Raw genomic sequence first — 13322 nt, 5'->3', positions numbered from 1 at the left:
CGTAAAAATCAACTGCCAATCATTAGTGGACCGGAGTTCCGCTGTGGCGACCCCTAACTGGGAAAAGCCGAAAGACACAAACAAACAAACTGATCCATTAAAGAAATGTACAGATATGTAGTTAACAGTAAGCTTGGGAGCAGGAAGGCTCTCATTTTAAGCAGACATTAGTCTACTGTCTTACATGCAATGCAGTGAAATGCAATATTTATCAGCAACTTAAGAGTTTCCAGGATAGTGGATTTCAGCAGTACATTAATTGTACTTGTTGGATGCAGGTAACTAAATGGTTCTGAGATAACTTAAGGATGATGATTATTTAATAAAGTACATATAATGGAATATGGGGGGATGAAAGAAGAGATGAAAAATATGACTCAGAGTAAAAGTTAATATTGCAAGCACATGTTCACTGATCTCACAGCTATAAAATGGGGGAAGAAGAACATATATACAAATGATTCAATGACTGGAGATATAAAACAGTGGAAAAAAGAGACAAATAGAGGTATAAGACTATTACATGCATACAATGAATACTGATATGCTAAGAGAGTATGCATGAAAGCTGGTATGATAATTTACCATATACCCAATATAAGAAGGATAATGGAAATAGATTCAGATTAAAGAAGGCACATTATGTGTTGCCAGATAAAGATTACACTTCATGCATTTGCAAATCTATGTCCAGAGGTCTAAACTATTTGTTTTTTATATCTCTTATCAATGTATTACGTGAAAATAATTGGGGATCAAATGTGTGATTCCTTGTTGTTTTTATACAACCGAAGTACATATGTCGGACATCCCTTTAGTACACAACCCACTACAGTGAATGAAATGGTGTTAGGTCACTAAATGGTAACTGTGAAAAAGGCACCTCATGATTAGCATTAAAAATGATGCAATAAGAGAAAAGGTAATCTTGAAGCTAAGGGTCTACAATACTGAGATCAAAAACTACAGCCTGAAAAAAACAGAAGCTACTATTAGTAAGGAAGGATCATAGAATCATAGGAGGTTACTAGGCTATTAGCCCTGAGGCCCTTATAAGCCTAGCCAGGAGTTTAGCCCATGTTTAGACAAGTCAGCACCCAAAGCCCCTGTCCAGCAGGGACACAGGTGGAATCTCAGTGGCGTATTTTCTGTTTCCCATCCAGTTATCCAGGTTGCCCTTAAAAAGGGATAATGAGGTACTCTGCTTGACATGGAAAGGGAGTCTATTCCACAGATTGGGGAGTCCTGGGACACAAATCTGTCCCGCCAACAAGTCCTACTGATATCACAGACCAGGTTGAGGTAGCACATATGGGTTGCTTGAGTGGAGCTTGACTTGCGGATATGCAGTAGTCCCAACAAGGCGGGGTCTGAGATTGCTTTGTATGCCAGACAGAGGTCACCTCTGAGGAGTTTGTATGAAACTGAGTAGAGGGACAGGGCTTTTAGCCTATCTGTGTAGGGTAGATGTTTGAGGCCTTGAATTCTCCTGGTCAGGAACCTCTGTGGTCTCTCCAGCTGCTGCATGTGCTTTGCGAGGTACATGCCAAAGGGGGCATTGTACTTAATAATTGGCCTTATAAGGGAAGAATACAGGGATGTTATGACCTCTGTCCCTGGATGAGATACACTTACTTATGAGGTGAGCCATGTAATAAGCTTTCCGTACAGCAGAAGCAACATGGTGGTCAAAAGTCAGATTGCTATCAACCTGGGTGCCCAAATCCCTCACTACTGATTGTGTACTTAGGACATTGTTATTAATGTGAAAATATGTGGGGACATCACTCTCCCTCAAAGGGGATGATGATGCATTTTTTGGCATTCAGCTTGAGGCCTTGTTTCTAGTACCAGTCATCTGTTTGTCTGAGACCCTCTTGGAGGATGTCCACATCACTTGGGGAATTGATGACTATGCCCAGCTTATAGTCATCTGCAAACATGGTCAGCTATAGCTCACTGGTTTTGGTCTGCACCTCAGAGAAGTAAATCTTAAACAACAGAGGCCGCAAGACTGATCCCTGGGGTATGCCGCTCATTATGGGTCTACTGCTTGAGGTCGCTTCCCATATTTTGATTAGATGGGTTTTATCAGTGAGCCAGTTTGCTACCCATCTGGTAAAATATGGACTGATGCCTAGTTGAGAGAGTTTATCTACTATGCCCTAGTGGGGAATAGTGTCAAAGGCTTTGGCCAGGTCAAGGTAGGTGGTGTGCACCGTCTTCCCCTCCTCCATGGCTTTGGTGACTGTCTCAAAGAAGTTGACCTGATTTAACAGACATGACCTCCCCTTAACAAAATCAAACTGTGTGGAGTCGAGTGTTTGGAGGTTGCCAATCCCTGTTAATGAGGTCTATGATAATCCATTCCATGGCCTTGCAAATCAGGCTAGTTAAGTTGATCGGTCTATAGTTTCTTGGATTGGTGGATGCTCCACCTTTGTGTAAAGGGATGACAGTGACCATCCTCCACTTTGCTGGGACAAAGCCGGTACACAGGCTTTGGTTGAATAGGGTGCCTAATGGTCCTGCAAGTTCATGCCTGAGTTCATGTAGGATGCAGCATGGGATGTTACTGGGTCCCATGGAGGCTATATTTTTTGCCTTTGAGAAGGCAGTGATGACCTGTTCCTTAGAGATAAGGGGTGTGAGACAGGTACTGGGGATGCCATGATTTACTGATGGGGGGACAGAGGGGAAAAGTTTTCACTGAATCTGCCATCCAATAGATTGGTTATATCTACAGCATTTATGTATGCGGTGTCCTTGACCACCAGTTCTGAACAGATCTGGGTACTTCCTTTGAGATTGCGGACATATGTGAAGAAGGTGCTAAGCCAAGTGGATTTAAGCGCTTTCTTTCACTTTATTTGTCAACGTGAACTTCCTCAGAAAACCAGGATGCCTCCCAACATCCTGGTTTTAAAGACATATACAGGAAATGATGTAAATCCCGATAACAATGTTGACATTTTTGAAAAATATATTGTGTTTAAAAACAATTATATAGCCACAATTCTTAAAAAGAATTATTATATATGTTTTAAATACATACTTAAATGTGTTATACATCATTTTAAAATCCATGACACCTTATTTGAAACTAATTCAGTCATCTAATATTAAAACTTTAAAAATTTTTTCCCCCTGACTGACTCGTGTCTATGATTTGAATGTAGACCATTTGTAAGTGAAAACTACACTTGTTGTTATTTCTAGTGTATGAAACCATAATAAACTGTTACAAACGTTGAGAACGTTGTTGTTACCACCATCTAAACCCTAAGAATTGTTATCAAATGACCATTCCTACAACGATATCCAAATACAGAACAAAAATCACATAATACCTTCATGGTGAATCAATGATTCACTGATGACATCTATTTGCTGACATTAGTAAAACTTGTTAAACACAATCACAATTAGGCTTTTAAGATATCACCGAAACCCATTGATATTTGTGTTTGTTACACTCAATGAAAATTAACTTTCTTGTAAATAGAGGGAACAACCGACACAATTTGACAGACGTAGGCTTAAATTGTGTTTGAATATTACAAAATTGTCTGCTACTCCACATCATTAGAACAGATTCCTTATATGAGACCTATAGAAAAGTATGATGAAAGTTAATTAATAATGTCAGCAAATAGATGTCATCAGTGAATCATTGATTCACCATGAAGGTATTATGTGATTTTTGTTCTGTATTTGGATATCGTTGTAGGAATGGTCATTTGATAACAATTCTTAGGGTTTAGATGGTGGTAACAACAACGTTCTCAACGTTTGTAACAGTTTATTATGGTTTCATACACTAGAAATAACAACAAGTGTAGTTTTCACTTACAAATGGTCTACATTCAAATCATAGACACGAGTCAGTCAGGGGGAAAAAAATTTTAAAGTTTTAATATTAGATGACTGAATTAGTTTCAAATAAGGTGTCATGGATTTAAAAATGATGTATAACACATTTAAGTATGTATTTAAAACATATATAATAATTATTTTTTAAGAATTGTGGCTATATAATTGTTTTTAAACACAATATATTTTTCAAAAATGTCAACATTGTTATCGGGATTTACATCATTTTCTGTATATGTCTTTAAAACCAGGATGTTGGGAGGCATCCTGGTTTTCTGAGGAAGTTCACGTTGACAAATAAAGTGAAAGAAAGCGCTTAAATCCACTTGGCTTAGCAGCATCTTTCTTTTTCCAACAGTCGCTTGTTTTTTAGTGTTTACAGTGGTTTTAAAGTTCGGTTCGGGTGTTCCGACTTTGTGTTCATTTTAGAGTCTTGGTACAGTGACTAGTTGGAATTTTAGAGGGATGGCTACGGAAGTCGACTCCCAGGATCCTCTGTTAGAGGTGTCTGTACACTCAACGCCAGGTACAGGCAAAGGCGTCACGGATCGAGCCACTCGGGCTGAAGAGCTAGAGGAGGGCAAGATGTCTGAGCGAGATTTAGTCAGGACTATCACGGAGATAGTTTTGGGCCATCTAAAGAACAAATCTTCAACCGATACCAGGGATCCAATTGGAACTATAAATGTTGGCGGAACCTTGGGTTCGAGTTCAGCGGTCATCGAAATTGGCAATTCCACCGGCCAGTTTGTTGGGTCTAATCAAACTGAATCGGAAATATGCACGGATGTTACGGAGCTAGCTGGCGATGTTTTGGGGTTAGTCACTAGTGAACAAGCTAACCCGTTTACAGACATAAAGTGTCCAACTTCTTTGTCCACTTCCACATCAGTAAGTACTTTTAATAACAGTACAATACAAAGTTGTAAAAAGTCTATTTTCGAACTTGAAAGACTGGTTTCAAGACATACCATATTACGTCTTGAGATCCAATATTTAGGTGAATGTATTTCACGTGGGGTGGTACCGAAAGGCCTTAGGACTGCTAAATTTCCAAATTGTGTCAGTCCTGGAGATGACCTTTGTCTAGCAATAACCAAACTTTATAATGAAGCTGGCATCTCAATGATGCGTATACTTGTATCACACTATGAAAAAGAAATTAAGGACTTAACGGATAAGATAAGGACTGTAGACTGTGAAATTAAAAATCACAGTAATTTTTCACAATTGACATCCTTGTATAATGGTATCGAGGCTAAGACCAACAGGCTTCGAGCTACCATTATAACAAGGAAACAAAACAAATTACGAAGGGATTTATTGGCCTATGAAGTAAAGGAGGCCTACATCTGTTCTTACAATGATGACAAGGGAATTGATAATAATTCCAATAGAGAGACAGTAACTGTCAATAGTGCAATAACCAAAGATCTAGTGACAAATAGTAATCAAGGTGTATCCACAAGTATCATGAATACAGACATTTCATCTGAAATTGGGAAAAATATAACTAAAAACAAAAATGCAAACATTGAAAGACTGGTTACAAACAACAACGAGGTTCAAGCTAACAAAGAAGTGTTTGCCTCGACCAGTTTTGCTGAGGTGGTAAACTCTACAAACAATAACAGTAGGGGTGTCCCTTTTCACCAACTCAGGACACAACCAAAGAGGACTACGAAGTGGTTCAACACCACTCAGTACCAAGTAAAAGCAAAAGGGAAAAACAAAAAGAAGTGGTGAATGTACCACCTCAGGTCAATGATTTCTGTATCAACGTGGTTAACTTGAGTGATTATACTTTGACTGAAGCTCATATAAATGTCTTAAAGAAAGGCTGTAATTTCATCCCAGCTAATAAGATCAAGATAGGAAGTCTGTTGGTGGACTTCAGACTATACATGCGTAAATTAAATTTAAAGTACATTCTACATGATGTTGCTGTCAATAATTTAGAAAATGACAACAAGTTAAGGAGACCTAGTACTTTCAATCCTGCCTTGGTAAACACGTTACAGGTTTTTCAAAAAACTTGTGAAAGGGAGTTTAGAAAAATGGGCAACTATGACACTGTAGACAATCTAAGTCATTCAGAACGTGAAGCTCTGTATAGTCTATCTTCAGCCTCTGATATCAGAGTCATGAGAGCAGACAAGGGGGGTAAATTAGTGGTGATGAATAACACAGATTATGTGGAACATATCATGACTTTGTTAAATGATAGAATAAATTATCAGAGTGTAAATATAGAAGCTGTTCTGAATAGTTACAGAAAAATTGATACCCATTTGTTCGACATGTTGTGTCAAGAAGAACTTGACAATGTAGACTTTGATTTCTTGTCGGTAGAACATCCAAAACTAGGTAATTTTTTTGGAATTCCTAAATTACATACTGACAAAGATGTATTAAGCTTTAGACCAATAGCGGCAGCAAAAAATTCAAAAACAGAAAGAATTTCAGTGTGGTTAGACAACATTTTAAACAAGGTTGCACAGAAAGCTGAGTTCTACATTAGAGACTCTTGGCACTTATTGGAGAGTCTCGGACGATCTAACCTAGATTGGAACGTGTTAAATTTCGCTAGTTTGGATGTGAAAAGCTTGTATACTTGTATAGACCAGGAGTTAGGACTAGACCATTTGAGAAATTATTTGACACTAAACACCGAATTGAGTAGTTCTAAGATCAACACGATCTGTGCACTCATGGAAATAGTGTTAGATAATAATTTTTTCGAATTTGATAAAAATATATACAAACAAATTTCCGGTGTAGTGATGGGGGCCAGGGTCGCTCCGGCCTTTGCCAACATCGTTATGGCAGACTGGGAACAAGAACATCTAAAGAAACATCCCTATTTCAACAAAGCCAAATTTTATGGCAGATACATTGATGATTTGGTTTTTGTATGGGATGGAGAAAAAGTTGAATTTGATAACATGGTAGAAGAATTGAACAAAACTACCAGTTTTTTGGTGTTTAAGCACAGTGGATACGGTAAGCAGATCAATTATCTGGATATCTGCTTACACATCAATTCTACAAAGAATGAACTGGAAAGTAAGGTATATAGGAAGCCGTGCTTCACCAACCAATATCTACACAGGGATAGTCTGCATCCCATTCACATGAAAAGAAATGTGATCAAAGGGCAGATGATAAGGCTTAGTCGCTTAACATCTGACGACATCATATTCAATGAAGAAATTCTACAGTTAAGGAATCTCTTCACAGATAGAGGATATAAGAAAAATATGTTAAAAAAGTTAGAGAATGAAGTAAGATTGCTTCGTCGAGGGGTAGCTGAACCAATTTTGACAACAAATAGAAATGGTAACACTGATGAAGTATTAATAGGGGTTAATAGAAAATATCACAATAAGATGGACAATTTTCAGAGTGCATTTCCCCTTCCACTCTCTAATGAACTGTGGGATATAAGAAAAATCATAGAAAAGAATTGGTGTATAATAATAGGAAATAGGGAATTAATGTCATGTATAGGTTTTAAACCAAGTTTCACATTCAAAAATGTAACAAATATAAAAAGCATTTTAGAAACAGAACATGACACTAATACAGAATCTATCAGGGCGATCGGTAGAAAAAAGGGAACATTCGCATGTCAAAACTGTAGACAGTGTCGATACATAAGTAACACTTCTTTTGTGACACTTAAACACATCAGTAAAACTTTCTGGGCAGATAAATACCACAACTGTAATAGTGAATACGTAGTCTACTTAGCCACGTGTTCAACTTGTGAAAGTTACTATGTAGGGAAGACCAAAAGGATGTTAAAACGCAGGATATACGAGCACACTCTAGCCATAAAAAATAAAGACAAGAACAATTCACTAGCTAGACACTCATTAGAATGTCGAGATTTCAAAAAATTTGAGTTCTTTGTCTTAGACTATATAGAGAAAAGTTTACTGAAGGGGGATCTGAACAACAGGTTAGAGCAAAAAGAATCTTTGTGGCAGTTGTGTCTGGGAGCAGATGAACCACCAGGTCTCAACGACTACATTAATATTAAGTGTTTTCTGTCATACAAATAGATTCATTTCATAACTAATTCCATCAGTTCAACATAATATGGGTACATGTATTGAAGTGTATATATAAAGATTCAGGTACGAGTACACCTATACAAGAATGACATTATTGTCACAAATCATCATACTTTTCTATAGGTCTCATATAAGGAATCTGTTCTAATGATGTGGAGTAGCAGACAATTTTGTAATATTCAAACACAATTTAAGCCTACGTCTGTCAAATTGTGTCGGTTGTTCCCTCTATTTACAAGAAAGTTAATTTTCATTGAGTGTAACAAACACAAATATCAATGGGTTTCGGTGATATCTTAAAAGCCTAATTGTGATTGTGTTTAACAAGTTTTACTAATGTCAGCAAATAGATGTCATCAGTGAATCATTGATTCACCATGAAGGTATTATGTGATTTTTGTTCTGTATTTGGATATCGTTGTAGGAATGGTCATTTGATAACAATTCTTAGGGTTTAGATGGTGGTAACAACAACGTTCTCAACGTTTGTAACAGTTTATTATGGTTTCATACACTAGAAATAACAACAAGTGTAGTTTTCACTTACAAATGGTCTACATTCAAATCATAGACACGAGTCAGTCAGGGGGAAAAAATTTTTAAAGTTTTAATATTAGATGACTGAATTAGTTTCAAATAAGGTGTCATGGATTTTAAAATGATGTATAACACATTTAAGTATGTATTTAAAACATATATAATAATTATTTTTTAAGAATTGTGGCTATATAATTGTTTTTAAACACAATATATTTTTCAAAAATGTCAACATTGTTATCGGGATTTACATCATTTCCTGTATATGTCTTTAAAACCAGGATGTTGGGAGGCATCCTGGTTTTCTGAGGAAGTTCACGTTGACAAATAAAGTGAAAGAAAGCGCTTAAATCCACTTGGCTTAGCAGCATCTTTCTTTTTCCAACAGTCGCTTGTTTTTTAGTGTTTACAGTGGTTTTAAAGTTCGGTTCGGGTGTTCCGACTTTGTGTTCATATGTGAAGAAGGCCTTTTGATTGTCTCTAGTAGATGTGGCCAATTTGGACTCTAAGTTGGCTTTAGAGGATCTCACTTGACAAAAACATATTTAAGGATTGGAGTGTCTGTCTGAGGAAGAAAGGCACAGAGGTGGATGACTGACAAAACCTGTGCTTAGAAATGGAGGAAAATGAGTTCCACTGCTTGTCTTTATACTTCCCAGACAAATAACACTTAGGAATTGCAGAACTGCTGTGATAATAAGAATACTGACACTGTGGATAATGCTAGAAGCCACTTCTGATGATCTGATATTATCTTCCTGAACTAATATGGTTCTAAAAACTTGACCTTTAGCCTTGATATTTTTGTGGTTATTTTGCAGCACCTGCTGCCCAAGTCAGACTCAAAGTCATATAGCAATCCAGGAATGAGGAAAATTAGCATTACTAAGTGATGCTACAACCTTTAACCAAAACACACACACACACACACACACACACACACACACACACACACACACACACACACACACACACACACACACACACACACGCACGCACGCACACGCGCACACACGCACACAGACGCGCACACACACACGCGCACACACACACACACACACACACACACACACACACACACACACACACACACACACACACACATCATGAGCGTGTGAATGCTGGAAACTAAAGCAGAAACCTTAGTGGCTCTGGTCCAGCATTACCCCTCCTGGATGGAGGAAGGCCAAAGGTATGTAGATATTTGCTGATTCAAGGAAGAGGTCAGAACTACTGCACAAAAAACAGCTGTTAAGAGGACAACACAAGAAGAATCACATTCCTTCAGTCCCTGACTCCTTAACAGATTACTAGGTACAACTTGGCCTACCCAAGCATTGTATGCTCCTACGGACTTCATGCCTTATGATGCCTTCCTGTTGGCCACTTATTCCATTGCCACTTTGTTTATTCATTTCAGACAATGAGTGATAAAAAAAAAAACTGTCCACTGCATGGAAGCAAGGAGGTTGAAAATCACAGCTGAATTTAGAAAAAGGATAGAAAAACATTAAGAAAAGTACTGGCACATATGGTGGCTGACTAATGTCGATATATCCATGAATATTCACCATTTTTGGTACAGCATCTAATAATGAGGAATGAGTGGGTCTGTCCACCTATGCAGTTAGTCAACACTTCACAGGCATGCTGCCTGAGCTTTTCCCTGGGATGCGAATGGGCCTGAAATTCTCATGTTTAAGACAATGCCATTTATTTTAGTTACATACCATTAACTTAAGATTTCTGAAGGGATTTTAACAGTTCAGAAATGAAAGTTAACCCATTTGACATGTCTTTAACAATTTTCAAGGTTACTCAAAGACCAAGATATCTACATGTACATGATTTAAATTTGTGAGTCACTAAACTAGTCTCTCTGTAATAAACTACCAGTCAAACCTCATAATGCCTTGTTGATACAGTAATAAACTCTTCCAATAAAAAGGAGCAAATACTGCTATATGAGATAAAAAAAGATGAGTATGAAAACATCAGAATGACTTACCACTTGGCTTATGTCATATCCCCATGGGAGGAAAAGTATTCCAGTATTATATTTTTCCCAATGTGAGAGGAGGAATGTAATCAAAACAAGAGAAAGGACTGTGTATTGGGTATAGACAGATACTGTAGCTGTTTCACCACTGAAGTCAAATATAGAGAATAAGGACATAGTAAAGATTGAAGTTGCCCAGCTATCTAATCCATGATCAAACAGCTCTCCAAGAGGGGTGCTAGAGTAAGTTCTTCGGGCATGTTTTCCATCTATAGAGTCTGAAAAACAAAAGGAATAGAGAAAAGATCATCAATAGGACAGAACTTACAATTTACTGGGTGCACTGTCTGCTGATTAAGCAGGCCAAAAACATGACTTATAATGTAGAAATACACAAAATCTGAACGTCGTTTCACCTCTAGGTTACTATATCTGATTATGATGCTTAATGAAAAGAATAATTTGCATTCCTGAGCTGACATCATTATGGTACTCTGTCAGTTAAGACCTCTCTCAGTAAGTTAGGGATCCCCCTACAGTATAGAAATGTACAATGTAATACACAAAGAGTCTCCTTAAAATCTGCACCACAGCTTAATGTATTCAGTACAGAATGTAAATACCATAGTCAGGAATCACAAGGTCTGATTGCCAGTTTGCTACTGTCTGAAATACATGTTGTTGAAGATGGCAGTACGCATGAAGTATCCATCGTGTAAATATCAGATATCCCGAAATATCAAATATCACACTGGGTCAGACATAAAGCAGCAAAGTTTTCACATACTGAAAGCAGTACACAGTTAACAGAAATAAAGAAATTCAAAGTATTGTGTGGGTCAACAGCAGGAACAAGGTGCAAAAGCATGGAAATTAAGTTATTAATGTACAAAACAGAATATACTATCTCAAAAATAAATTGAAATTAAGTTGTTTCCGTGTTCATTTTGAGATATGCTTCATTTGTAGCTGTGTGGCAACCTTGCACTTCACAATAATTTGTCTGAAAACTAGAAACTGTGGCTCAATAAATTTCTCTTGTCCTTGTCAGTGAGTGGAAATTTAAAGAAGCCTGGAAAGGTATATCTTTCTTCTTTTTGTATGTTGCAGGGGAACAGTGAATACTACACCTGAGTTATGAGAAGCAGAAAAAACTGTAGTACTGTAGTGACAAAACAACTTTCTGAGTTACTGTTAGCCAAGAATGATTCTGCCATTATTCACCATTTATTGCTCATGACTCAAGAAGGTGCCATAGTGCATAATGAATACGTATGAGAAAGAATCATTTGTGGTGTCTGCCATAATCAGACAAGGCAGATAACTGACAGCATCAAATTTAACACAAAATGACATTGTGAAAAGTAACTGATGTGTGTGGTGGCAGTGAAATTACCTTGCTGCAAATAAAACAGATAACTGAAGATCTGAATATGTGCACAGCAAGTTGTTTGATGGAAAAGCTGATTAAGAGTAAAGAAAACATACAGAGTTGTGAAGTCTTTGACAAGAATGAGATGATGAACCCAACATCTTCTGTAGCAATTGTGGCCTCAAGCATGATTAAAAGAGCACTGCTGTTAACTAAGTTTGTGGAAACAGTGGCAGAAGGAATTACTTTGATAAAGTAAATAAAATAAAAAAACAGTCTTGCAGTCAAAGAAGCTGCACATACTAGAGCAGATTCAAGAAAATAAATTATTTATAGGCAACACTTTGCTGAGAATATGCACAGCATAAGAGTACGTTAAGCCACAAAAATAAACTGATTTGAAAATCTGTGGAAAAAACTCAGAATTAATAAGTTCAGTGTGAAGTTTAGATGATGTACTGCAGCACAGTGTAATGTTGGTTAACTACAGGTGGACAAAGTGCAATGCACCACAGAAGCAGGTCAATCAGCACTAAAAATCAAATGCAACAAAACGCTGTGGTGCACTGCAGTGAGGAACTATCTGGCAAAGTGGAGATACATGCAGAAAGACAGAGCCCCAAACACAGGAAAAATACAGTCAATCATGTAAGACTTAAGAAAAATTCTAACTTGAGAATCAAAGTCTCCATGCATATGTGGGCCAGTCCTGGAAGGTGCATGATGCTGAAAACAAAACAGCATACTCTTTCTTAGCTCATTATAGACGAGTGTGCCTCTAAGCATCAAACATAGCTTGTTCATATTTGCATTAATCCTTCCAAAACCTTGCTGCATACAAGGTGTCAGAAGATGATGGCAAGCACAACTGTGTTGATATTTGACCTCTGTCTAATGAAGCTAAAGAGATATATTATTTGTATACTGTTTATTTCTACTGTAATAAATTTCATATTTCTCTAAATATCTCAATATTCAGGTAACACAAAAAGAACTGCATAGCCTGATATGAAAGCTCATAGCTGTATGAAGAAATTTCTGGTGGCAATATGTGTCTTGCTTGAATGGTTACAGAAATATTACAAGCTGTTTATAAAATGTTACAAAATTAATATTCACTGCCTTTTTTTGGCTTATCAAATCTACTTTAAAGCATCAAAGTGAATGAATGCCACAAAAGTGAAGATTAATTTATCCTGAATAGTTTGCCATTTACAGTTTTCTAGTAACACTTATAGTTCCAGAAATATGAATATTTGTTTGAACTAAAAAGTGATAGCTTCATTTTTTTTTCAAAAGCTTAAGCCACACCCACTGGGATTTGAAAGGACACACTCAGAAGAGCTGTACTGGAAGGAATAAGTTAGGTAACAATGTAGTCCAATAAAGAGTACATACAGTGAGGGTGGTAACAACCCATTTTGGGCAACACACAAATCAAAAATGGACACTGTATCCACCA

General features: G+C 37.2%; 1 protein-coding gene across 1 annotated transcript in view; it reads right to left on the bottom strand.

Moving 5' to 3' along the window:
* Positions 1-13322, bottom strand: part of LOC122798020 (ethanolaminephosphotransferase 1-like) — a 1115305-nt gene that overhangs the window by 535806 nt on the left and 566177 nt on the right. Inside the window, exon 5 of the mRNA XM_044066615.1 lies at positions 10498-10766. Within this exon, the coding sequence (XP_043922550.1) occupies positions 10498-10766 (269 nt within the window). The remainder of the gene's footprint in view (positions 1-10497; positions 10767-13322) is intronic.

Source organism: Protopterus annectens, chromosome 3.part1, assembly GCF_019279795.1.
Source record: "Protopterus annectens isolate FY-2018-M chromosome 3.part1, PAN1.0, whole genome shotgun sequence".
Taxonomy (NCBI): Eukaryota; Metazoa; Chordata; order Ceratodontiformes; family Protopteridae; genus Protopterus; species Protopterus annectens.
The sequence above is the reverse complement of the archived record's forward strand: the minus strand, read 5'-3'. Positions and strand labels throughout refer to the sequence as shown.